The sequence below is a fragment of the Podarcis muralis genome, chromosome 5 (genome assembly GCF_964188315.1).
Source record: "Podarcis muralis chromosome 5, rPodMur119.hap1.1, whole genome shotgun sequence".
Taxonomy (NCBI): Eukaryota; Metazoa; Chordata; class Lepidosauria; order Squamata; family Lacertidae; genus Podarcis; species Podarcis muralis.
In genome coordinates, this window is record NC_135659.1 from 57,751,348 (window position 1) to 57,779,237 (window position 27,890).

Consider the following 27,890-nt stretch of genomic DNA (forward strand, 5'->3'; position numbering starts at 1 on the left):
TCAATATGTATATATAAACAGTAGCTACCAATTACTACAATCCAAAAAGTTACAACATAAAAAGAAAACAGGGTGGGGAAGGAAGATGAAATCAAGCAAACTTATGTTACCAGGTTCTCATATCAACTAACTGACATCGAAGCAGATAGGTCTAAAAACAGGCCTTGTTGGACCCTTTAGAAATAGCCTGGTTTCCCTACCTTCCCTGTGGTGTCTGCAGCAGAAATGTGTTGATCTTATGGGGAGTGGTTTGGCTTTCTAGAGCCTAACTGGCTTCTCTTTACTCCACCATTCAGAGCAGATGGTTCTGCTGCTCCATCTCAGTCAGTTCTGAAATCCTTCATAAGTGGGGAGGAGCAGCCCAGGCTTTCTGGTGAGAGCAGTAGCATGATGAAATGGCAGTTCCTCATGTCTGCTTGTTCTTCTTTTCCTCACATGGCTGTTGGAAATGATGGGCGGTGGGGGTGGCAAACCAATTATTCCCTTTTTAACTTTTCTGCCATGTACACACTATGACAGGAGTGTCCTGAACTATTTTTTGCAATGTCTTTGGCTGACAAAATGAATTTCTGTGAAACCGATTATCTTACAGGATAATATTGGGCACTCTGCTTTCTTTCTTTCTTTTTCTTTTTGAAAGTTTGATGTTTCATTTCCATTCATAAGCAGAAGTGGATTATTTTGTATACCTCAGTCTAGCACAGTTCATGGGAAATCATTTGCCTCAATATTCCCATTTTGTATTTTTTTGTGTGAACTGCCCTGGGATCTTTGGATGAAGGGTGGCGTACAAATTTAATAAATAATAATAACAAGAAGACTGAATACCACCCATAAACTTTATAAAAATTTCATATCTATCCTGTCAACACTCGTATAGTCTTCAGGAACTGTTGCTGAAGTTTTGAAGTATTTACGCATACCTTAAAAGTGTTCTCCATTGTTGGTTTATCTTCTTTCAGAAACGTGTGCTGTCAACAATGGAGGCTGTGACAGCAAGTGCCATGATGCAGCCACTGGCGTGCACTGCAGCTGCCCAATGGGATTCATGCTTCAGCCTGATAGAAAAACGTGCAAAGGTAAATGGCAGCCAAATGTATATCCAGTGTATGGGACAACACGTTCCACAGAACAGGACTGGGCCTTGTAGAGTTCCTTCTTCAGTTTACAACTTGGAAAGTCAAATTTTACCTAGATGGGGCACTATAATTGTGTGACGTCTCCCAGTGCCCCTTTCCATGAACTGCCTCATTTAGCTGTTGCCTCCACAGAGCCGTCAATGGTATCCTCATCAACTGAGTTCCATAGTAACTCTGTCCTTAAAATTTATTGTGACATTAATTAAAACTGTTGATCCAAATCTAAGAGATGATTGTAGCATTTTCACCAGAGACTGCTGGTGACAACTGTCTTAGCCCATAGCTGTCAAGTGTCCCTTATTTGAAGGGACAGTCCCTTATTCCAGCGCCATGTCCCGCTGCTGTCCCTTATTGATGGATGTCCCTTAAATGTCCCTTAAATGATGTCCCTTAAATTTCAAAGGAAGCAGCTCCTCTCCCTCCCTCCCTGCCAGCCAGCCAGCCAGCCAGGGAGGAGGGAGGCTCCAACTGTGTTGCTTGGCTGTGTTGCTCACCCAATAAGAAGTCTAAGAACGACTGGGGGGTGGAGCTTGAATGCCTTGTGTGTGGCTAGTTAATGCAAGCTGAGGGGGGGGGGTTGAATGCTGGACGCCATTTTGTTGCACGTGCTGCTGCAAACTTTGCAGTGCAAAGCCAGACCGGGGAGCCATCTTAAGTTGAGGCTGCATAGGCCTTGTGGTGCATGTGATTCAGATTCTATTCAGTTGAACCTCTGGTTACAAAGTTGGTTGGACAGTGTTCTTGAAGCTACCCAGCATGAGTTTGACCAGACTGCAGGAGGACAGGAAGACTGGAATGCCTGGAACAGGTGAGGCTGCAGGTCCCTTATTTTGGCTGCAGGTCCCTTATTTTCAAATCTGTAAGTTGACAGCTATGGTCTTAGCCATTGCTTTGACCTGGTTTTCCAAGTGTAGCAATGGGTCTGGTGAGCAGCCCAAGGTAGTGAAACCTCCATGTTCTAGCTTCATTCCCTCTTCACAGCTCTACCAAGCATCATTATTTCAAAAGCCTGCCAACCTTTTCATTATTTCTTGACAAAGAAATGGGAAACATAGAAAATTGCCTTCTATGACATCAGACCACTGGTCTACACTGACTGGTGCTTGAACTCCAGAGTTTCAGACAGGAGTTTTTTCCAGCCCTGTTTGGAGATACAAGGGATTGAACCTGCAACCTTCTGCATGTAAAACGTGTGCTTTGCCGCTAAGCTACAGCCCCGAGGACTTTCTCAAAAGATTCTCCCCTCTTCCTCTGCATCCCCCACCACACGCAAGTGCAGTTGTTACTTATTTGTTGAATGGGACATTTTCAACACAAGGTAGCACTTCTGTTGTGGGGATTTCACATTTACCCAGCACTCAAAACTGCTGATTTTTTGCTAAGAAAATTCTGTTTCTGCCCCTACTTCTCAGCTATGGTGTCTTTTTGCAGCTGGGAGTGTTGAGTGAAATATCATTCCTGTCTCCTGAGTGTTTATTGAATAGTGCCCATGGCCCCAAGCAACACAACTCCCCAAGATGCCAGTGCCATTTAAAAAGGGGATCCATTTATTTTTTTGTTACTTTTGAAGCTGAACGTCAACCTGCTATACAACTCTCCTGGCCTTATGCTGCCTCCCTCCCCGCACCCTCCTTCCCATCACAGCAATGTTCATCCATGGACTGTTGGCATTTTGGAGACTGGGCCTTCCAGAGTTAAAGCTATATCTCCCACTGATGAATATGTACATGCGTGCACACACACGGCTTCCCTCCCCCTTGGTTAATTACATGAGGACAGGGTATCACGCTATTGCTGCTGGGTTGGCATTAGCATGAATACGAGTGAGAGAAGCGTGCGGGCTTTTTTATCATCTGGAAAGGCTTGCAGAGAAAAAGGTGAGACTCCACAAATGGAGGGCGTCTGTGTTCTGTCTCTGGCAGCTCCAGGGAACGTGACCTTAGTTAAAAGGGGGGGGGGGGAGCCCTTCTGCTGAAAGCTGTCTAACCGCCTTACTGATTCCAGACCCCATTTGCTTCATTATTATTTTTCAGAGCTCACCGCCTCCAAGATGCTAGAGTTCCAGGAAAGCATAATAACCCAGAGCCATATCCCCTGTGTCTGGGATTTTATTACAGTTTGGAGCTGTTTTACTGCTAGTTCACTTCACTCACAATAACAACAACAACAACAATAATGATAATAATAAAAAGCTCCAACTTCATAGTTCCTGCTAGAACTGATGGGATGGGGGAGACACAAGGGAGCAGCCTCAGATGAGGTTTGCTTGAACTTTCTTTCTGGGATTCATCAGCCTTGGTTCATTCTATTTTACAGACCATTTCCTAGCAATAAATTCTCTGGCTTGTAAGTAAAAATATATCTTAACAGGTAGCAGAAGCTATTTGAGAATTTAGGGAATCGTGTGTGTGAGAGAGAGAGGGGTGTGTGTGGATGTGGGAGAGAGAAATGTTGGTTTTTGCAAAACAGCCAAATTGTAAAGGTTTGGTTTTTTTAGTCTACGTTTATTTTCAAATTCACTGTTCTTTGAAAACTATTTCCTCTTCCAATATAGTTATTTGCAATCCCTCCTGTTCATTATTTGAGTGCTCAGAGCTAGTTAACCATTGCATCCAGACAGTGATTATTGTGATTTTGGACCTAAGACTGGTCTTAGCCTTCATGTGCAGAGAGCTAATAAGGCTAAGCCACTGCCACTTCCCCACCCCTCTCCACTTAGGGCACAATCCTAAGGGGGCGTTGCAAGGATCATAGGATACAGCAGATCTTTTCCTCTGCCTATGGAGAGGGAGGCCAATGAGCAGATAAGGGGATCTGGTCATACAAGCCTCTCTGCTGCGGGCACAGAAACCCCACTCGCCCTTGCTGCTTTGCTGTTTGTGCTCCGATAATAGTAATGGCATGTTGGGAACTCAGCAGAAGAGGCTTTGGATCCAGCCAATTCAAAGGTCTCTCATTCCTCTAACACATTCTAGGAATTGCCAGGTTGGTGGTGGTGCGTCAAGTGCTAGTCCTGGGACTGTACTTACTTTCCAGCTCAATGGGGCAGGCAGGTGAAGAAAAACACCAGATCAGGGGGAACACACCTTTTTTTCTGCTGGTGTGAACCTACCAAGGTGTTGGATATGACAGTTCCTCCATCTTGGATTCTCTCTTTCCCATAAGATTGTCCTGCTCAACTTCTCATCCAGATACAGTAGCAGACAGCCTGCTGGGGCAGTACTGCTCACTTAACCTCCAGTTGATCACACTATTGCTGCTTACCAAGAAGTAGAAGGTGAGGTGGCAGTGAGGTCAGTGCAGTGCAGACTCACTTGCAAGAGCATCGGATTGACTCTGCCAGTGTGTTTGCACTACACTGACCTTACTCCTGCATCGCCCCTCTACCTCCCAATAAACAGCAGCACAACCAACTAGGAATCTTGTAAGTGGCAGCAGCCCACCATTGCTACTGTCCAGTCATTGGTTGTTGTGAACCTACAGTCTTAGCCATATATCTGTCCCTTCTCAACAACTGGTGGCTTCCTGCTCATCTTGATCATAACGCTTCTGCTTCAGAACAATGCTCTGGGTAGCCTGCGCACTGTGTGCATGACCAACATCAACTTAGGCAACAGAACTTGTTCACAAGGATGTATTTTGAGCAACTGCCTCTGAGGAAATGCCATGGTGGGCTACACTATACCTACAGGTTGGGCTACATTCTTCTTACTATAAACAGCTTCACATAGCCCCCTTTGAAGTTCATCTCTCTCACCTTTCCGGTGCTGTTCTGCTTTCCCCACCCCACCCCAAAAGTGGCAATGGATGCCACATTTTGGACAGAACTTAATTGCACATCTAAGTCCCTGCTTGAACTGGTTCCTTTTGGCTCAGTGCACAGCTAAGCCAAGGTTTGGCTTAGCATGTTTGTTCAAATCAGGGCATGTGGTTATTACTGAGGACCCCTTATTTTTCAAATGCCAAGCAGATCAGAAGGAGTGGAGGTTGGATGGGTGCAGGGAGGAGAGGAAGTGGAGTCCCCTCCACCACATGGGTTGAGTGGGAGGGGATGGGGGGTGCATCAAGCTGCTGTCAGTGGGGCAGCCAGCAAAGCTGCAGGTCCACTGTGGCGGCTGCTGCTGCTTTTCTGCTACTGAGAAAAGCTGCTCCACCTCAGTGCCAGGGGAAGGTAGTGCCTGGAAGTGAAGGATGCTCAGCTGCCCCATTCTCTGTCAGCGTGAGGGAAGGCAGCTCATGTCAGCAGTGTTATCAGCTAAGATCATTGTGCGATATTGGTGATGCCTTGAAATTAGCTGCTCTGTTCTCCCTTGCGCGAAGAGTGATATATTGCCAAGTCAAAATTGTTAATCATGATGTGATTTCAAAACTGATTTTGGCCAATACAGTATATTGAAAAATTGTACACTGCTAAAACAGACCATAAAATATGTGGTATCACCATGCAAAAATGACAAAAAATAGTTGGAGGGAAGGCAAGGGATGGGGCCGCGAATCCCATGGGTGCATTCCGTGGATTCCCAGGGGTCCCCGGACCCCTAATTGGGAACCACTGGCCTAGAACAAACCTTGATGACAGCATATGGGGGAAGGAGGAGAGAGCTTAATCAGAAGCTCAGGTTCAAATGGCATGCTAGACCAAATTTTGGTTTAGTTGTTATGCCACGCTGAGCTAAAAGGACCCAGGAGGAGCAAAACTGCTACAGTTCCCTCCCTGAGATCCTACACATTCATGCTAAGCCATGGTTTAGCTTCATGTTAACGTCACCTGTGTTTTGAACCCAGGAGTACCACCCACCAATTCCATTTCTTTGTTGAGTGGGCATGCATTCAACTCTCACAGTTTCTTAACTGTGTTTTGCCTTGTGTTTCCCCCCTCCCTACTGCAGATATTGATGAATGTAGGTTGAACAATGGCGGCTGCGACCACATCTGCAGGAACACAGTGGGGAGTTTTGAATGCAGTTGTAAGAAAGGATATAAGCTGCTGATCAACGAAAGGACCTGTCAAGGTAAAGTCATCTTGGGACCTTTGCTGAAAAGAGTGGTGCAACTATTGTATGAGTTCAAAGGCTTTAGGCACTGAGCTAGATTTGCTCACAGTTGTGGCCTGCAGCATTGGAATGCTCCTTCTCCTAAGCACACAACACGCTCCAGAGCTAAGAAATTATGGGACAGTTTTCAAGGAAACATGATAGCCAGTCATTTGTTCTGTTCTCCATAAGAGTAAAAAACAGTTGAAATTCTTTGGAAGATCCTGAGATAGGCATGACTGCATGAGCAGGCCAGATACTAACTGGCCATGCTTTCAGGCACCCACCCAAGTAGAAAGGGAAGATGCTAAAATACTGCTTCAAAGATGGAAGAGGGACCTGATGCAGAATGGAACTGTATCAATTAGTCTCCACTCCTATTTACACCTGGCAGCTTTTTATTAAGCAGCAATATAATGAACTTATCTGTATGGCAGTTAATTAACACCCTTAATCCCCTCAGGCTTCTTTCCTAACTTTCTTAGTCCTCAGTATACTTTGTTGGAAAAAAATAATGTAAAGTTTGTATTGCTGTCTTGATTTAAAAATAAACAAACAAATGCATAAACATGAATTTTAGTTCATCATTCTGAGCACTATAAATCTGGTTTTCTTATTTTGAAAAAGAGTTTAGAACCAGGTGGAAAAAAATGAACTTTGTAGTGTAGAAGAGGGAATTTTGCCTGCTGAAGTTCCCTGTTTAATGGTTGTGTAAAACAGGAGTTTTTGTATAAAGGAGTTCTGTCTTTTTTCACCTGGGCACGCTGTTTAAAACCCTGCTGTCCTGAAATAGATGTTACTTCAGCATATCTTCAGAGTACATGCAGGAGAGGATCCATAGGTGGGGGGTATTTAAGCTGGTGGCTGCTTTCCAGGGGCCAGCCCTAGACATTTTGCTGCCTGAAGCAAAGGACAAGATGGCTCCTTCCTTTAATGGACAAAAGTCAGTAGGGCTGATCAGCATCGTCCACCAGACCTGAGGGCACCAGGCAGACCACGTGTCCTTCAACAGAGTAGAATGAACAGGGTCTTGGAAGGAACGGCAAGGGAGAGAGTTGATGCCACTGTCCCCATAACCCAGCATCTGCTGCCTCACTCTACTGTTTCCCTGTGGGTTGTTCCCCTGTCCAGTAGGTTTAATTGGGGTGTCGAGAGGAGAATTTTGGTGTATATATATATATATATATATTTGCTTTCGTAGATTTTCACGGGTACAGGAATGCAGGTTTTGGTGTCCTCGGATGTCTTCCCGTGTAAAAGTTGGGGTGTCTAGGCGACGTTTCGACGAGGTCTCACTCGTCATCTTCAGGCTGGTGCTTTCGGCTTCTTGTTACTGGAACAGAGCAGGATCTCAGTGTTTGAGTTCCTATAAATACTGTTGAAGGTGTGGTGTATAGCCTCCAATGTTCTGGGCAGAGAGGAGGTTCCCAGGCTAGTGTGCCTTTTCTTCTTTTGTTCCTTAATTACTTGAGGGATATCTTGAGTGATTTCTCCACACCTAATGACCCACCTAAGTGGGATTCAGGATATCACTCAAGAAATCACTCAAGATATCCCTCAAGTAATTAAGGAACAAAAGAAGAAAAGGCACACTAGCCTGGGAACCTCCTCTCTGCCCAGAACATTGGAGGCTATACACCACACCTTCAACAGTATTTATAGGAACTCAAACACTGAGATCCTGCTCTGTTCCAGTAACAAGAAGCCGAAAGCACCAGCCTGAAGATGACGAGTGAGACCTCGTCGAAACGTCGCCTAGACACCCCAACTTTTACACGGGAAGACACCCGAGGACACCAAAACCTGCATTCCTGTACCCGTGAAAATCTACGAAAGCATATATATATATATATATATATATATATATATATATATATATCCCCAAAATCTGCCAGCCCAGCTTTACAGAAGTAGATTTGTTCAAATTTTCTAATTTGAACAAATTTACTTCTGTAAAGCTGTTTGATCTTTTCATTCAGGGGGAAGGAAAACCCCAACATTTAGTCTGCAATCCTGTGTGCACTCACCATGGAGCAAGCCTAGTTGAACTCTGTAGGGCTTACTTCTGCGTAGGCATGCATTGCACTTTTATTAAGATATTTGATCAATTTCATTGTAATTTTTTTTTAAAAAAATCAAACATTCAGAAATAAGGTGCAGATTTTTGGGAGATCAACAGCCAAGTCCTCAAAACTGTCATTTCCAAGATAATGGGAATTTATTCTCACTTCTGTGGTTTTTCTCTCTCTTTTGAATAGGAAATGTATGGTTAATTTGTGCTTCCATGCAATTAATGTGGCTAGTCTATTTTACTGACTCATGTTTAGTTGCTGCCTTTTCACTGTAGAGGCCCTTATAGAAAACAGTCAAAAGCAACATTTTAAGAAGTATTAACATTAAATAATTACAGTACAAAAAATGCAATTAAAATATTTAAATCCAATTAGCTCAAAGACCACAGCCAGATCTGACAGAAAAGGGACGTTTTCCCCAATCATCTGTAAATCCCAGTAGTGCTTAATCCCACTCTGCTAAAGAAATTGTCCCTTCCTATGCTTTACCTCAGCATGACTAATCATAAAAAAGGGGAAAGTATTTCTCTTCCTGTACAAATACCTTGGAGACACATAGCACTTTGGGCATGCAAAGTGTTAGCTAGCCCTCATACACTTCACCGCTCACTGACATGATACCAGGTCACAACCCAGGCCTCAAGAGGCAACTGGCTTGGGTCTACAGCTGGGTTCAACATCAGGGCCTGTTTCCCTCTCCAAATCAGCAGCTGTAAGTTCTCCCCTCCCTTCTGGCTGGGGAAGGCAGCTGCTAACATGTGATGCAGTGCAGGTGTTTTATTCTGACTGCATAAGGCCTGGCCCTAGGGAAGCTGGGCGTGTGTTAGGAGTTGAGGCGGGAAGAGTTGCTTTATGCTTAGGTTATGGCCCCTTTCATCTCCATCCAGGTTCTGCCTTCATGGCTTTCTTTTTATGAGTTTGTGGCAATTAGGTTAATGAAGCCAATGACGTAAACATGAAGCCAGTAGGCTGGCTGTGGCCAACAGACTGTGCCTTCCAGCGCCAGTGAACTTCCCTTTAGGAAAAGAATAGGTGGCCCTGGCATCTCCCTCAGCAAAGACTCTACTGGGAAAGCATATTTTCTGCTTCTGGTTACTTCTGAGCATCTCACTGGGAAAGTGGCAGTGGAAAACTTGCCACTTCCAGCCCTTTTGCTCCATTTGGGGTTCTTGTTTCAGCCCTGAGATTCAGCCCTTTCACTTGCATACAAAGTTGAGGAATGTGTTGGCCCTAATCTTGTGACGCACTCCCAAGCTGATACCTCTGTCCTAATTAGTCAGAAACGATTTCCACCTTTCCTCCCCTCCCCAGTTCTGTACTTGTAGTCACTGGCACGGTTTAGAACCACTTTTTCACTCATAAACATTATGTACTAAAAGGATGGGGGAAAGATCCCTTTATTCAGGCAGGCAGATAGGCAGTTTTTATCCCAGCATTCCTCCAAGGAGCTCAGAGCAACACACATGGTTCCCTCTCTTTTATCCTCAACAACCCTGTGAGATAGGTTAGGCCGACAGAAAGGGAGTGTGACTGGCCCAGTTGTCACCCAGTGAGTTTCATAGCTCTGGAGATTTGAAGCTGGGCTTTTACCTTTTTTCAACCTTCATGATTTTTAGTGTAACATTGTGGTTAAGAGTATTAAGGAGTAATTGCTGTGCATGAAATAATATTGAATATGTGTACTTCAATGCTTATTTTACTTGAGGGGGTTAGGTCTTTCAATGCAGCCTGGACTGCAGAGGAAATAATGGCAGTTGGACATATACATATACATATACATATACGTACACACACACACACACACACACACACATATGTGTGTTTGCTTCTGTTAGAATGACTTTGACAAAAGACTGCTGGCAATGGGTACAGTTTCAAAATCTCTGGTTATTGAGGAAGTAAAATAATCCAGGCCTCAGGGATGTACTGTCTACTTGGTGGAATGTGGCTTATACACTCTTTTCCTGTTCCCAGATATTGATGAATGCTCCTTTGACAGAACCTGTGACCACATCTGTGTAAACACACCAGGGAGCTTCCAGTGCCTGTGTCACAAAGGCTACACACTCTATGGACTCACCCACTGTGGAGGTATCAGTGTGACAGATAAGGATGAATGGGACTTGGCTGTTCTTTGTGACCTCTTTGGCACCTCTTTCTTGAACTTTAAACCTTCTACCTCTCTCAGGTATAACTGTCCTCTTTCTGTTCTAAGCTGAAGCCTAGTGACCTTTGACCGCCAAGGGACCAGTTCAGACTGGTTTTCATTTATGGAAGCTTTGAGAAAGTCTCCATTGCTCATGTAGTTTCTGCTTCACCCAAAGCAGGGTCCTCCCTGTAATTTTGTCAGTAATCATTCAGCTCTAAGCTGAACACAGAACCTGGAGAATATCAGCAAGCCCAAAAGCTGGATAGAAGTTAGAAAACAGTTCTTGCAAAGGGAGGTTCTTGCACATTGGGTAAGTAAAGTCATTTTTAAATTCAAAGATGGCTAAAAACTGTTCCCATTAATGTGCAAGGTAATATTCATTACCTTTCAGAGGTACCTTTCTTTCAGAAGACACTGGTGCTGGCTTCAGTTGGAAATGAGACACTTTACTATATGATGGTGGATCACAGGCACAGTAAGACAACTGCTGTTATCACAGTAATATAACTCTCCCGTATCTCATGTTGGATGGAAATCTTTAGGCAGGATGCTAATAGCTCAGATTGAGGTCAATCCATTGATTGGGATCTTGCATTCTAAACACCGAGGCCGTGTCTGCTGTCATGCATTGCAGTTTGACATTCCCTCCCACTCCGTGAAGTTGTTAGTAATGAATTTAGACTGTGTAAAGAAGTGACCATGTAGAGTGGTGTCTCTGACATGATACAGCACATTACTGCAGTTTAGACCCAGCAGCTCCTGCCTTCATGGTCCTGCAGACATTAGCAGAATAATGTAGTTCGGGATCAGCTCATAACCAGGTTAACAGTGGGTGGCCATACAGGCAGTGAAGTTACCAACATAGACCTGTGAAAATCTGAAAGCACAGACATGGAGAGCCTTTCAGAGTACAGGTCATTCACTGTTTGTGTACCACAAATTACTGGGTGTCTGGTATCCCAGTGCTTCTGTCTGGATTATACTGGTGGCTTATCCCTTAAGACAGGAAAACAAAAGCAGGTCTGTTCACTGCAAGGATAAACTCTGCAAATCTAAACACTTGTTGGATCTCACATCATCAGCATAAGCATATGTATGTACAGTAGGGTGCTGTCTATAATGAGTCACACCATTGGGCCATATAGCCCAGAATGATCTGTTCATATTGATAGTGGCTCCCCAGTATCTTGGACAGAGATGTATTCTAATCTTGCTGAGATCCTTTTGATAGTAATCACTAAGGGTGGAACTTCTACTTCTAATACATGTGCTCTACTACTGAGCTCTTCTCAATGCATCTTAGTGGCCCTAGTCAGAGAATCTTTGTATGGTGAGTTGCTTATCTGATGGATTTTATGGACTGTGTTTGCCCTTGCTTGAAGTGTAGAGAATACTATAGTTTATGCAGAAATGTTTCATTTGAATGTTATTTATAGTCTCTACATAATTTGTCCACAAAACAGCTCTAACACAACAATTCCAATTTTAGACAAAAATTAAACCGAGACTTGCCAATGATTGAACCAAGCAAGGGCTGAACAGGTTTCTTAAAGCCTGGTCTACCATTCCTGCACCAGGACCACAAGAGAGATTTCTGCTCCACCCCCCTCTTTCTTTCTTGTGAGACCACATTTAGTGAATTATGTTTCCTAAAATATGTTTGCTACTCTTTGCAGAGAGTGGCAGGACCAGACATTTGTCTCTGCAGCTATAAACAAGGTGACAGGAACGATTTGTGTCTTGTCCAGTGGGATGTGAGTAGGGAAAACCCCACTGTGAGTTTTTGGCAGCGGATTTGAGGTGGGTGGAGGGGAACTTCAGAAAGTTTTATGGTTTCTCAATGGAGGGGGAGGAAAGGGTTGGGGTTGTGCCAGCAAGAAAAATGGAAAGACAGATGGAAGGCGTGGAGGGGTTTGTTGGAGCGTGTTGCTGCAGCAGTGTGGCTTGCCACGATAAATATAAGGGAGAGTTATTTCTCTCAAGATGCCCTAGATTATACAGACTGAGGCAGATGCATAAACAGACTGCAGCAATTACACGCACACAAACATGCACGCAAGTAAAGTATGCAGACTGGCAAAAGTGAAGTGCACCTGAAAACTGAAAACACAAATTCGCCCGTTGGGCTCAATTTGCCACTCCTGTCAAATTGGTGCAGATTCATGGTCTTCAGTGTGGTAAAATGTAATCACAAATCAAAAACAGCATATTGTCCGAGTGCCAGTGTTGTCACGCTGCTTCGTAAGTATTGTTTAAACTGGATGCTAGACCTTTACTTGATGTCTGTCCAAAGTGTGCTAACATTCTGTGGCTGCCAAGTACAGATCCCCTCTGTACTTGCTTGAGATGAAGCTGTTTCTGCTTAGGCAACCAATTTTGTTCAGTCCTTTGCATGATAACAGGCAGAGCCCAGCTATGGGTCACAGGTGTGGACACAGAAATCACATTGCAAAGAGACAGTTGTAGATGGAGTGTGTCTGCATCACTAGCATATTTTGTGAGAAATGTCACATTTAATTGTCCTGCTAGGAGAGGCTTATTGTATGGAATTAGTTGCTTGCAAAGGAAGGTTTCATTTCATTTTTAATCATAGACCTGAGATGCATATGTACAGGAGGCTGCACGCTTCCGGTGCACTATTGCTAAATGGGGGGGGGGGGAGAGAGAGAGAGAGAGAGTGTGTGGAAACGCTCCTAACAGAAACAAGGGCTATAGGGCTAAGCAAAGGTTCCTCCACCCTTTAATCTTATTATGGTTCTGGGAGTGGGACTGGCGACTATGTACACACCATACATACAGTTCTCTATGAAAGCTCTGTAATGGATAAACTACAGCTCCCAATATACTTTGCAGGAAGTTATGCACTATAACATTTTTTAACAGCGTTTCCATGCACTGCTCTGGTTTCGCCAGAAGCGGCTTAGTCATGCTGGCTACGTGACCCGGAAGGTGTACGCTAACTCCCTCGGCCAGTAAAGCGAGATGAGCACCGCAACCCCAGAGTCGTCTGCGACTGGACCTAACGGTCAGGGATCCCTTTACCTTTATGCACTATAAATATGCTTTAAATGTATAGTGTGATCACAGCTGAGAGAGAAGGTTTTACTCAACACATACCTATGATATGAAAGTACAGCTGCCTTAGACTACCTAAGGAATTTGATTTGAAGGGTGGGCATCCAGGCCCATAGCACATCTTCTTTATGCACTGTGTCATGTTACCTGTTGAGGAAATAAACCAAACAAATCAGTACACAGGGGAGATGGGGGCAACTGGCTAGGTCACACACCAGAATAGAAAAGGAGCTAGATGCTATATCACAAATTGAAAAATGAGTGAAAGGGGGCTGTTTCCTGTTGAAGAAATCAAGCATCATTTTGCAATTTTTATCAAGAGAAATGTAGGCAGCACAACAGAAGATAGCAATTCTGCTGCTTTGCTTGGCGTTGTTTGGGCCCTAGCCTCAGTAACATGAAGGCAATGAAATATTGCAAAGCTTGTAAGTCAAGATGGAAAGGTTTTGGTATTTGGGGGGCTTGTCTACATTTTGCATTCCTTGGCTCAGCTACAGTAAGTGATTAAGAATTTAAATTATATACCAGACACCTGCAGCCAGAGATTTGCCCAGTTAATCTGAAGTAATATGCAAATTTCTGCCTTCCTCACTTTTTCACACTGTTTTCAAAAACCGTCCTTCCTGCTCCAAGGCTTTGTATGATGAGGTTTCCTGCATCTCTCTTCTGCTTCCTTGATCGCATGACCTTCAGCCCTCACCCTCTCAATTCCAGTGCAACATATCATCCATACATCTTGTGTGGGACTTTCCCCGTCTTCTTCCTTCCTCCATGAACCATACCCTCGGTTATTGTTCCTTGTAGGCTCTGTGTCTCCCTTACAGTAGACTGCACTTCTAATCCCAGGCTCTTGTGTGCAGTGTTCCCCCCATCTTCCACCTTATTTTACCTCAAGAACAACAACTTTGCATGGTTTTACATTCTACCTGCAGCAAGCATCCCTACAGGTTTCTAGGCCCTGCCTGATATTTTATCCCTTCTGATTTCCCCACAACAGATGTATATACCAGTGCTGGTCACATCCAATGTTTAGCCATAAACTTTATCACTTGAAATTATTTGAAAAGAGAGGATCAGGCAGACACCATTAGGTAGTTTGATTGTCATTCATCTTGCTTTGCCAAAGTAGGACTTAACTCTGTGCTCTCCTGCTTTAACTTATGGCCTTATTTGAACATTCATTACTCTTCTTTGGAATTCTCTGATTCACACTGAAAGCTGAAAAGGAATCTTATCCAAGACCACATCAAACAATTAATCCATTTTTCATTGCTGGTTTAGGACACTAAGCTCCAGGAATACTTTGTTCCCACAGTAAATGGGATTTAACCCTGTGGAGGAAGATAGAAGTGAAATTAAAAGGAATATGCTAGACAGGTCTTTTAAAATAAAAAATTAAAGATATGTCCCATCAGTATCATTATTAGACTTCAGAGATAACTCGGACTCATGAGTGCAACACGATTATTAACCCAACCCAGTGCTGGGCTATTCTGTGCCCTAGACAAAGCTAGCTACTTGCACTCCACAATTGTTTTAATTGCTAACTTCAGTGCTCAAAAACTGATGTCTTGTAGAAAAAATTGAAAAGCACAAAATTTGAAACTGCTAAATAATCTTTGTGAATTATGATGTTAAAATTTAAGTCTCTTAATAGTTTCAATTTCAGGCACATCAAAATCTCAATTTGTGTGCTTTTTCTTCTTGTGGTGGCATAAGCCTTGGAAGTCTTCGAGCTATTGCTGTAAGTCCACAGCACAGAACTTCAGCGCCAATATCTTTGTTTCCATTGTGCATCCAAATGCTTGCAGCCCTTAAGTACATCTTCAGTAGATATTTTGTTGATAGATACTGCATATATGATACAGGAAGCCAAATAGGGAATTATAGTGGAGCTGTTGTAGCTTGTATGGCCACGACTGAAACAACATAGTAGAAACCTACTTTGAATTTCTGCTTTGGTCCTCGCAGTGCCTCTTCTTGGGCCTCATACTCAAACTGCCATTTCTTCCTCCTTTTTCCTAACCTGTTCTGTCTCAAAGTTTGGTAGTATTTCTAGCTCCTTTGCCATCTCAATAAGATCTATCAAAACTTGTTGAAAATCCTCATCATACCTGGAGTAATTCTTGGTCACTTGCAGTTGCCCTTGTCACTGAGTTTAAATCAGCTTCCTTATTTTGTAGCATTTTGCTCGTGAGTTGCACATCGAAAAGGATGTTATAACATGTGATACCACAAACTATTTTATTTATTGATTTATATAGAGCATTTGTAGCCTGTTCTTTCACCAAAAAAAAGCCTCCCGAGTGGCTTGCATAAAAACAAAACCAGACAATCGCTACTCACGGGTTTACGAGCTTACAAAAAGTGGCTTGCAAAAAGATGAATTGGCACAAACATTAGTTTGTGTGTTCCACAGATTGATTTTTGCTCTGTGTTTTAGAGGCAGTATACTTCTGCATGCCAGTTGCCATCTTGTAGTACAAGAAATGGGGTGGGGGTGTCAGATCCCCCCAAATAGCCCAATGAGGATTGAGATTGCTTAGTGGCTGTGGAGGGAGGCTGGGAAATGGAAAACTAGGGTGGGGAATGGAATGCACTGGAGTGGGTGGAATGTTGAACAGCAACACTGCACACTCCTAACGTTTTGCTGCAGGTCCCATTTGTTGACTGCATGAGGCATCTGGACACAAAAATGGGAAATAACTGGAGACAGCTATCACCACCATGCTTTGCTTTGTGCCCTTTGTTGCCCTCAGGGGAAGGTTGTCACATTCCACTCAGGATTATGGTTTTGAACCAGAATTCTAAAGGGGAGTGACATTCAGAAAATACTGGGGGCGGTGGATTCTTTACCACTGAAATTAGGTGAAGCAAAGTGTTACCTCTTTCCATCTTCAGGGAACTTCACAGACTTGCATGTGTTGCCATGAAGAGTGTGAGAGCTAAGAGTGGCAGACCACGTGCTTTGTATGAAAATGGTTCAGTCCCTAGCATCTTCATGTAGGGCTGGAAAACACATCTTGGAGACCTGCTGTCAAGTCATTGTGGAGCACAGCCGGGCAGCCAAGTGCAGCCCATTGCCGCCCTCAATATGGTCCATACTGAGAGCATACAAAGAGAACCCTGCCTTTTAAAAAAAGCTGCGTTAGAATTGCTGGGGAGTTCAGACTTTAACCTCCCTGGTAATCCCAAGCAGCTGGGGAGGGGGAGGTACTTTAAAATGGGGGGGCAGCCTAGGAGATGCCTGTCCTGCCCCTGCTCATGTCAGGAGCTGGAGTCTAGTGTGAGTCAGTAATCAAAGAAAAATGCGGTGTCAGTGCAGTTAACTCTTTATTCAAGATACCAAAACGGCACAGGCCTAGTGATCCCAGCAACTCTTCCCAGTAGGCCTGCTCCAACAAGTTGCAAGGATTGAAGATCCCTGCTTTTCCACCACTCTCTAAGTGTCCCCCTCTCCAGGGTCTTTCCCAAGCAGTCACAAACAGCACCAGCACACAACCCCCCTCTTCATTTCTCTGCGTGTTCTAGGAGACCGGGGGGAGGTGAACTGCTTGCACCAGGAGGGGGAGACTCCCTGGCTTCTTCAGCAGCCTGCCCCTCACTCTCCTGGCCCCTTTCACCTCCAGCTTCAGAGTTGGAACTGCCCTCTGCCACAGCCTCTTCCTGCTCACCAAACCCTGTTACCTCTTCTGCTTCTGGCACCTCCTCCCAGTCTGCTCCTTCTTCTCCCCTTGGCTGCTCATCGTCATCCTACCACCAATCCCCTGGCTCTGAGCCTTCTTCCCCTGAGGTGCTCCAGCTGGTGCCTCCCACCACTCCTATGCATCCAGCCAGTCTGTGACAGCCCAGCACTAGGTGCAGCCCTGCCCATTATATGTGGCCCTGGACACCCACCCGCTGCTGCATGTGGCCCTCAGGAACAAAAGGGTTGCCCATTCTTGGTCCAGGCAGTACTGAGCTAGATGCACCAAGGGTACAAGGTGCATTCCTAACTTTCTCCTAGCTAAAAGCTCCCTTGGGATGGGAGAAAGTGAGTTACATAAATAAACAAGATGAAATGGAACCAAGCCCAAGAATGGCTTGGCAGTGCCATATGAGTCAGCACCCAGCCTACTCCAAAGAGTTGGGAGCAAAGCCCATGACCTTAGTGTGCCCCATTGTGTGGGAGTGTGCTTTGGCAAAGCCTGGAAGACTGAAGCCTTTGTAAGTGGAGGTTTCAGAACAAAGCCCTGCCTTCATGAGTTGTTTTGACTCTTCCTCTCCCATTGTTTGCTCGCTTCATGCTAGACCTTTAGCATTGATTTCCATGGTTGTGGTTCTCTGTGTGCCATAATGGGGAGAGCTGCTGAAAGGGGGCAGCATTGGTAGACTGTCTGACACAGCTGTCTTTTGAACTTTAGCAACCAAGCCTTTCCATTTTATTCTGATCTCTGCTCACAGTCACACTCTTGATTTCTGGAATGACTCTAAAGCAGGGTCTGATGAGTTCTTTCTCTCATCGTTGATTACCTATTCTTGATTGGCAAAGGTAGGGATGAGGCAGGCTTCCTGTACAATGGATGGGATTAGACATTTTCTATTGTGGGAAATATTAGATAGACTAAGCAGGCAGCAGGTTGCATTTCCTGACAGTTGCTAAGTTTTCCTAGAATAGGTTTAGAGCAGTTTTCCCCAACCTAGTGCCTTTCAGATTCCCCCACCCTGATTATAAATCTTATCAACATATCCAGTGACCAGGGATGATGAGAGTTGTGGTCCAACAACATCTGGAAGGCACCAGATTAGGGAAGGCTGGTCTAGGGAAACAAGCAATATTTTCAAAATGTGCCTGCCCTATGTATTTTGGGGCCTATTTATATCTCTGGACCTCCATTACCTCTAAAACATCACTACCACCAGCTGATGGGGTTGTGCAATTACATGTTTAGCGATGAACTTGGCTTTTGGCAGACCACCTAAAAGATGAATTAGCAGTAACATATCAAAAGATGAATTTAGCCTGTGGCAATGCAGCGACACAAATGGCAACATAACTGGGAGTCAGGATGGGCTGGCAGAAAAAGGGCTGGCACAAGCTGAAAAGGTCATATTACTGACTGGGCTGCAGTTCCACCAGATGCTTGGGAATGTGTGTGGAACAGGTTTGTATGTGGAGGTTAAGCATTACTTAGCAGCAAGCTAATTTCCCATGAAGCTCTAGTTTGGCCTTCCCAATTACAGTATGCTTTAAAAAATAAATTGTCCACCAGTCTAAATCTATAATAGGTGTGTGCACACTGGGGAATGGGACATAAGAAGCTGCCTTACCCTGAGCCAGATCTAACTCAGTATTGTCCGCACTGACTGGCAGTGGCTCTCCAGAGTTTCAGGCAGGAGGATTGAACTTTGGACCTTCTGCATGCAAACAAGATGCTCCACCAGAGCTACACACTGAATGGAAAGCCCTTGTGACCATCATGGAGCGCAGCATTCTAAATGTGCAAGGGAGGACTGTCATCATTTCTAATCACTCCACTCAGTATCAATACCTCTAGCTACATATTTTTCCCATTCTTTGTTAGCCTTTCCAGTTTGTTTTCCTCTGTTTTCTCCTCCACTAACAAACTTGTAAACTGTTGGAAGTGCTGCAGAGATCATCTAGTTTGTACTCTGTTTTATTTAAGAAACTTTGCTAACAGAAGCACCTCAAGGCAGGACCTTATGTCTTTGACTTATGCTGTAAACTCCCATGTATGCTGATGGCGCAATATATACAGTATATGAATATTTGATCTGGCAGCTGTCTTTCCTGAATGACAAGGTGAATCAGCAGCAGAGGTTATCGTATGTTTTTATTGTCTTCTCTCCCTCTCCCTCCCTGGTCTCTTTCCCACTTACTCTTTAACACTTGGTTCTTTTTTGTCTGATTACCAACCCATATTATAGTTCTGGAACCAGAGTCTTGGATACTCTAATCAGAATGTTCCATTTGTACTATGTTGTCATATACTTATTCATTGCATCTCTTCGTTGCCCTTCAGATGTCGATGAATGTAGCATCAACCGAGGAGGCTGCAAATTTGGCTGTATAAACACCCCTGGCAGCTATGAATGTACTTGCCCTGCTGGGTGCAAACTTCATTGGAATAAAAAGGATTGCATAGGTGAGTGTAGAAAAGGGGCTGAGGTCATGCTGCCCTCCAGAGGCAGAATGTATTTCAGCAGGCAATGTTCTAGCTGAGGACAAAATTTCTGTAGTAGCTGAACAGAGAACAAGGAGACTAATTTTAATGTGGCATTGTTGTATGGCACTGTTTTGATAGTTTAAATTCTGATGCTGTTAAAAACCACAAAGTTATTAATGAGAATTCCACACGCTGGCCTGGTGCTGTGTGATTGCCAGTAATGCAAAACTTCTCACCATGCTGTGATTTATTGAGAGGAGTGAGATTGCAGAATAGGCAACCACAACATTTTGCTCAAACACAGAAAACTAGCTTAAGTTTCGCAGAAATGTGTTGAACATTCCCATGTGTTTTTTTCTGCAATACAATAAAACCTAGCAGAGGCATGTCCAAAAATGAAATATGAGATTCTTAAACAGCTGTCACAGAATCTGTGTTTGGAAATTCAGGCATTCTTAATTTTTAGCAGATTCTGCTCTTGCTGGTCCAGTAGTGACCCTGCATGCTTTTAGACTTTATTCCTTCAGCAGTGAGCTGAAAAACTCAGTACAACACATGCAGAGAAGTTGCTGTAGCAGATACAAGTGGAAACAGTAGTACAGTAGTAGTAGTAGTGGACTAATGCTTATTTACTTCCACTGGAGAACAAGGTTTGGCTTTGCACTGTAGCCATCCCAATATTTGTGTGCTCTTTTTAAAATTACACCATCTCACCTGCATATTGCTATCATTGCTGTCTGTTGTTGCTTGTTCTTCAGAGCTGGTGATATGTTTGGCTGGCGCAGTATCTCCACGAGCCACACTTACCTGCAACAAGAATGGCAAGAAGGACAGCTGCTCCCTCACCTGTGCCTCTAAGGCTCGCTTCCTGCCTGGTAGGTGCACCAATCTGCCACTCCTTCACCCCAGGAAATTTAATAGCTTCAGATGCAAGAAGCTGCAATATTTGGAGGCTTGTGGGCATTGTGCCATTATGGGACCCTGTTATTCTCTTGCTAAAGGTAAAGGTAAAGGGACCCCTGACCATTAGGTCCAGTCGTAGCCGACTCTGGAGTTGCGGCACTCATCTCACTTTATTAGCCAAGGGAGCCGGCGTATAGCTTCTAGGCTCTTGCTACTGGGTTTTTAATCTTCTGTCCCCTTTGCTCTCATTTTTCTACTGCATTTGAAGCCTTATTCAATTCCATTCCTCAGTCCTATGGCCTGTTCCCTTTTTTATCCCCACACAAGCTCTTGGAGGTTTTCGGCTTTGATTTCAGTGGCACTTGCAGGAGAAGGAACAGTTGACAAAGAACTAGGATGTGAATGGAGGTTATTTGTGCTTCTTTAGTATAGCACTTAACCCATCATCAGTACTTAGTATCCTTGGGCAACTGCCAAGGCCCTGATACCCTAACAGAGCCCACCACTGATGCCTACCAATGATGTTGTGGTCCTGTCCATAAGGTGTTCACCTGATTCCAAAGGCTGAATAATATACACATTGGGACATAAGTTGTCACATTAGCTTAAGGATGTAAGCTTGCAAAACGGGAACTCTCCCCCTCTCCTACCACTGTGTGCACCCCATGCTCTTCCCAATTCTCCCCTGGAGGGTTGTGGAACCCTTTAAAACAGATTTAGGGGGTACATGGGAGGTGATGGATGGGGACGTTTCATTGCACAAGTGGAAATCTTTGGACTGGCAGACTGAGTTAACTTAACCACTACATCAGATGCAATCCCTGGCTGATTGGGGACTTTTTAAGTACTCTTCATGCATTTAGCTTTGGCTCACTCTCCCTCTGGCAAGGCATATGTGATCTCACTCATGAATGGCTCCCACAAGGCTGTGAGCCATGAGAATTTTCTCAGATTATCCACACTCTGGCACCATCTGTGCTCCTTTTATGTGCTTGTATTGCACTGGGATTCTTTGGTGGGTTGTTTATTCTTTCTGAATGGAAATCATGGGGGTGGGGAAACATAGTAACGGGTTCTGGCCCAAACTGGGCTGCTTTCATCCATATGATTGATGGGCAAGATCAGGCTTGGGCTAATCTTTCGAAAATACATTTGGGGTTTGGGTTGGGCTGGGCTGGGCTTGCAAATACAGGCCCATGCAGGCATACATTTAGAAATATCTGGCCACAGGCCTCCGCTGATTACGACTTGATTCTTTCTCTTTGCAGAGTCTGACAATAGCTACACAGTGAGTTGCGGTACCCCAATATTGCGGCAGGGACCTCCACAGAGGCCCAGCAATGTCAGCCATCCCTGTGTTGGTAAGTTTGGTCTCCTGAGTCTTCAGGGCTCCTCCCGAGACGGTTGGCTCCCCTGATACTTAGCACCTGCCTTTTCTTTTAGAGACTGTCGCTGCTCCAATCAAACAAAAGGCTTCCTTCAAAATCAAGGATGCTAAGTGTCACCTGCACCCACGCATGAAAGGCAAGCAGGATGAGGTGGGCAGGAATGCTGCACTAGGTGAGGTACTCCCTCCTTCGTATGTCTTCTCAAAGTCTTCCCTTGGGTCTTGTATGTCACGAAAGTAGCTCTCTGGATTTAGCCTGCAGTCCTTGTAAGCATTCTCTTGTGATGCTTTTAAGGACCAGGGAACTGTGCTTTCCACATTTGCCATAGTTGCATACTGCAACTATTAAAAACCAGCCATACACAGAGAGAGCTTGAGGCTCTGGGAGTCAAGTCTTCCTGCACTCACTCATGGGCATGTGGTTGGGAAGCTGTGGAATAGCTGAGGCTTTTGTGCCTTTGAATGTGTGAGAGCCCAGAAGCAGAAAAGAGAGGATAAAAGGATGAAAAGAACCCTACGCAAGGGGGCCCTCCCCTCCACAGAGGATGATGTAGTGCGGAGGAAAAAACTGATAGCAATAACACCACGAATGGCTGTGTGGGATTGTATCATTGGGAAGTCGTGCCTGAGAAAGTGCCTTAGCTAGTGTGGAGCTAGTGTGGAGTGAGTAAAATGATGAGCTTCCTGTCACGGGATAAAGGAGAGAAGCCCTGCTTAATTGTCACAGAGGAAAATGCCTGTCAGGATTTCAGAGAGATCTTGCTTGGAGGATATTAACACCGCACCCCATCTTTCCTAGGTGGGGCAGCCCCTTGCTCAGATTGCCAGGTGACATTTGTGAACTTAAAGTGTGATTCATCCAAGAAGGGCAAAGGACGCCGTGCCCGCAACTCCCCCAACAAGGAGGTGACTCGCATCACGTTGGAGTTTGAAGCTGAAATCAAGCCCGAAGAAATTACAGGTAGAGGAGGTGACTGAGAAAGCTTGGCTTTCCCCTCAGGGGTAGGGGACAACATCACAGAGTAATATGAGGAAGAGACCTCATGTTCCAGGAACACCCATCTCAGAAGAGAGTACAAGAGAAGGACTGGTCGACCCAACTTTCCTAGATATTGTTAAAAGATTGTTTAGAAAAGGCAATGTCTTGTTTTATTTATGCATACACACACTGTCATAAATATATACATACACAAATTCATTGAAATTAATGGACGTGATTACTAGCTTAGGCCCATTCATTTTAGTGGGTATACTTAGTTGGATACAACTTTATAATATGATGAGTTCTTTAGTTCACAACATCTGGGGGGTGGGGCGATGAGGTTGAGGAAATTTGAAATATATGAAGCTTCCCTTTTCTGACTCAGACCATTGGTCTGATTTATCCAGCATGGTGCACTCTGATTGGAAGTGGTTCTGCTGGGCCTCAGACAAAGGTCATTCCCTGTTCCACTACCTGAGATCCTGTTAAGTGAGGATGCCTGGGATTTCAGCCGGAATCTTCTGCATGTAAAACATGTGCTGTACTATTGAACTATGGCCATTTCCCTAGCATGAGACCGGAATAGATTATGCTGATTGAACAGCAGCTGGAAATAAAAAGGGACATCAGGTTGTCTTTGGAAATGGGGTTTTTTCTTCCTAGTGCTAGGTTAAACAGCGCAGTCTCATTCCCTCATCTCCAGCCAGCTGCAATCTGAACTGTGTGCGGCAGAAGGTTGAGAAAAAACTGAAATCAGCAATCAAAGCACTGAAGAAATCCATAAACCAGGAACGATTCCTGATCCGCTTTTCGGGGATGGAATACGAAGTGGCACGGAAGCTGAGCATGACTCCCGAGAGGCAGGAGAGTTGTGGGCCGGGACAGGAGAGACTGGGACCTAAGTGTGGTAAGGAAACAACCTGAATTGGTTGGGGGTGAGGAAAGGGAGAGTAAAAGAACCATTTGCATATTAACTGCAAGCCTTTAGTGCTACACTGCTGCTCTGATGCCACTGCTGCCAACTCTAACATCTATGGCAGCCACATGTGCTTACAGACAATAGATACGGTTCCTGTGCTCATTCTTTTGAGGGCCTGAGCTGTATTATTGTAACATGGGCAAGGAGAGATCCTGGGGTCTCTGTCCTACAAGAAAGACAAGGGTTATCTTGGGCATTGTCTTGGCACATGTGTCACTAGCGCTTTTGCCTCTCTCTTAGTTAGCTGCCTGCAAGGAACGTATTACCATGGTCAGATGGAGCAGTGTGTCCCTTGCCCTCCAGGGACCTACCAGGAGAAAGAAGGCCAGCTCTCCTGTGACCTTTGCCCTGGAAGTGATGCTTATGGGCCAGCTGGAGCAACAAATATAAGCGCCTGTGCAGGTACAGGGATGAGCTGCAAGGTACTCTAAACCTATAGCTGAGGTCCAATATCCTAGGACACTTGATAACCCGTCCCAGAGTAGCCAACAGTAGCTCTCGGAACTAGAATGAATTAGTGGCCACAGCAAAGGGAATGGAATTGATAACACCCACACAAAAATAGTACTGCAGTGATACCTGCACTTTCCCTTCCACACCAAAGAATGGCAACTAGTTCATACGTATTGGCCCTAAACACAACATTTACAAGAGGCCTAGGATGGTGGTTTTGTATGTAAGTAACTGGCATGGTAGCCACTTCTAGCTTTGATTCACTACTGCACCCTTCGCACAACCCTTTGCACAACCTCCAGATGTTGGGGCTACAATTCCCTTCATCCTTCACCACTGGCTGAGCTGATGGGAACTATAGACAAAATATCTGGAGGAGAAGGCTGACTACAGCAGTATCTCAGTGTTCCCTCAGAAAAGGGCCCCAAAGATAGCTGCCAGATTGTGCACAAGATGCTTTACTTCCCCTCTAGCATTCCTCCTGCCCTGTCACTCTGGAGCCAGTTCCACTTTGAAGTATAGAAAAAGCTACAGAGGCTACAGCTGCTCATATGTTCTAAACTGTTTCCTAATTCCCCAGCTAATGACAGGAAAACAGCTGTTGCCATTGATTGCACTCAGAAGTAGGGCAGGACGGGCAGCTCGGAGGTGCACCTATTATTGCCGTCCCTGGCGGTTACTCTTAAATGGCAAACTTTATTTAACATAATTTGTTAAATAAAGAATCTGGGTTTGTGAAGCTGCAGCCACGGGGTAGTTCAGCTTCATTTCTTCCAAATCTGTTTCGGGGGAAATTCTTCACATCCAGGACTTGGATAAATGGATCCGATTGTGGCGTTTCTCCTTCATACCATGGGCATTATCACATTCCAGTACAGAGGCAGAAAGGTTGCCCTAGGCAATTTCTGGGATGGCCAACGGTTCTCATGGTGCTCTCACATGGCTCAGTTATATTATAGTGCATGTTGCATGCTGCTGGTACATTAGAAGCAATGTGTATAGGGAGTCAATACTTAATCTGGACCAATGAGTATCTCTTTTCTCCTGCATGGCCCACAGGTCAGTGCCCCCCCGGCCAGTACTCTGTAGACGGTTTCAAACCCTGCCAGCCATGTCCACGTGGCACCTACCAACCTGAAGCAGGCCGAGCTTTGTGCTTCCACTGTGGCGGGGGACTGAACACTAAGCATGATGGAGCTTTCTCCTTCCAGGACTGTGATACCAAAGGTATGCTTGGGGCAACAGCACTGTATAAGACAGGGATGAGGAACCTCAGGCTTGGCCCTCCAGACCTCTCTGTTTGTCCCTCGGGCCTCTCCCTATGCCGCATCTCTCACTGCCCTGAATTGCACTCAGTTTGAGTGTTTTTGAGCCTGGCTGGAACAAGTCCTTGAACTCTGGTAATGTGTCTTCCTTGACTGGATGGAAGACAAAGAGGTGTGTGTAAAGAAACTAGCTTAGAATAAATCATGCTAGTGCTTCAGAATGTTCAGTAACCCACCAGGAAGTCCCTGGTTGAATCTTGCCTTTGGCATGAACTCACCAGGTGGCCTAAAGCAAGCTACCGTTAGCCCCAGCCCTTCCTATCTGCAATATGGGGGGTTATAATGCTGACTGGGATGCGGGTGGCGCTGTGGGTAAAAGCCTCAGCGCCTAGGGCTTGCCGATTGAAAGGTCAGTGGTTCAAATCCCCGCGGCGGGGTGCGCTCCCGTTGCTCGGTCCCAGCGCCTGCCAATCTAGCAGTTCGAAAGCACCCCCAGGTGCAAGTAGATAAATAGGGACTGCTTACTAGCGGGAAGGTAAACGGCGTTTCCGTGTGCGGCTCTGGCTCGCCAGAGCAGCTTCGTCACGCTGGCCACGTGACCCGGAAGTGTCTCCGGACAGCGCTGGCCCCCGGCCTATAGAGTGAGATGGGCGCACAACCCTAGAGTCTGTCAAGACTGGCCCGTATGGGCAAGGGTACCTTTACCTTTACCTTTATAATGCTGACTGACCTTTCAGGATTGTTCTGAATATTACAACTACATAGCCTATGGGAAGTACTTTGGACACTTAAAAGTGCCGTACAAATTTTTAAGTATTATATTAATATCAATATGGTAATAAATGGAATCCCTGTATTACAAGGGATTCCATATGTCAGATGGTAAAAAAAGCATATTTAGGACTAATGTACATTTTGTCAGGAGGCAGAAAGAGAGGTTAGAATCATAGACTCATAGAGCTGGAAGGGACCACAAGGGTTATCTAGTCCAACCCCCTGCAATGAAGGAATATTTTTGTTCAGTGTGGGGCTTGAAGCCACGACCCTGAGATTAAGAGTCTCATGCTCTGCCGACTGAGCTATCCATGTTCAGCCACTGTTACTATGCAACTTAGGGCTCCTGCTCAATTTGCCTTGCATCCTTTCAGTGATATTCATCAAGCCTTCTTGCACGATTAGAGAAAGCAATGTTACCAGCAAATTAACTGCCCCAAATAGCTTTTCATTTACATGAATGCTTGCTGGTCTTGTATTATTTTGGCAGTCTCTGACACTTTTTCTTCTCTTCAATGTAAAGTTCAATGTTCCCCGGGCCATTATTATAACACCAGTGTCCACCGCTGCATCCGCTGTGCCGTAGGCACTTACCAACCTGACTTCCGCCAGAACTACTGCATCACATGCCCTGGGAATACCACCACAGACTTTGACGGCTCAACCTCTGTGTCACAATGCAAAAGTATGTTTTGTTCTCTGCAGACTGCACGTAACAGAATTCATTTGCTGAAATTATCTCTGTTTCATTAGCTTCCTATTGGTTTTCCTTATGCATGCAATAGTAAAGTTTATGGACCAATCTGTACCTGTGTTTACACACAACCCTTATATAGCAACACTGGCATAGACTTGTGTCGCATCTGGTGCTTATACAGTGCCAAGACCCCGTGTCCCAGCTCTCCCTTGGCAACCAATCAGGTTCTGCTTCCCAGATAACATCCTAGTGATCCCTGCATGTTTTGTTGCAGACCGTCAATGTGGAGGGGAGTTGGGAGAGTATACTGGTTATATTGAGTCTCCCAACTACCCTGGAAACTACCCTGCAAATGTGGAGTGTACTTGGAATATCAACCCACCGCCAAAGCGCAAGATTCTCATTGTGGTGCCTGAAATCTTCCTGCCGTCTGAGGATGAATGTGGGGATGTCCTGGTCATGCGGAAAAACTGTAGGTAACCAAATGCTGTGTAGGGGCCATGCAAAAAGGGCAGTGTGGCGATGGGGACTGGCCTAGGTTTCCTCCCCAATTTCTGGACTATGGAAACCTCAGGAGCTATGGAGACTTTGTCTCCCTGCCAGCACGAATAAGTGATCAAACCAAGGGATTTGTGTGCCTGCCCTGGCTTGATGGAGAGACAGGATGGCAGTTCCATGACTGGGGACCAAGCCAGTGCAAGCAGCTTTGTAGGTCAGCTGAACTGCTTCCTGCAATGCCATCCCCTGGTGGTGCTGCAAAGTAGTAATGAGCAGGCGAGAGCTCCTTCTCCAACAAAGTGTCATAGTGTGCAAAG

The 27,890-nt window shown here is 45.0% G+C and overlaps 1 protein-coding gene across 5 annotated transcripts in view; it reads left to right on the forward strand.

The window, feature by feature from the left end:
• Positions 1 to 27,890, forward strand: part of SCUBE3 (signal peptide, CUB domain and EGF like domain containing 3) — a 110,388-nt gene that overhangs the window by 76,531 nt on the left and 5,967 nt on the right. For 4 of the 5 annotated variants that reach the window (XM_077928916.1, XM_077928917.1, XM_077928919.1 and 1 more), the window contains 13 exons: positions 963 to 1,079; positions 6,029 to 6,151; positions 10,219 to 10,335; positions 19,492 to 19,614; positions 20,394 to 20,510; positions 21,807 to 21,899; positions 21,982 to 22,098; positions 22,725 to 22,886; positions 23,611 to 23,814; positions 24,127 to 24,288; positions 25,399 to 25,566; positions 26,902 to 27,063; positions 27,350 to 27,547. In XM_077928916.1, coding sequence (XP_077785042.1) covers positions 963 to 1,079; positions 6,029 to 6,151; positions 10,219 to 10,335; positions 19,492 to 19,614; positions 20,394 to 20,510; positions 21,807 to 21,899; positions 21,982 to 22,098; positions 22,725 to 22,886; positions 23,611 to 23,814; positions 24,127 to 24,288; positions 25,399 to 25,566; positions 26,902 to 27,063; positions 27,350 to 27,547 — 1,863 coding nt within the window. The remainder of the gene's footprint in view (positions 1 to 962; positions 1,080 to 6,028; positions 6,152 to 10,218; positions 10,336 to 19,491; positions 19,615 to 20,393; positions 20,511 to 21,806; positions 21,900 to 21,981; positions 22,099 to 22,724; positions 22,887 to 23,610; positions 23,815 to 24,126; positions 24,289 to 25,398; positions 25,567 to 26,901; positions 27,064 to 27,349; positions 27,548 to 27,890) is intronic. The other variant, XM_077928920.1, reaches the window with a different exon arrangement.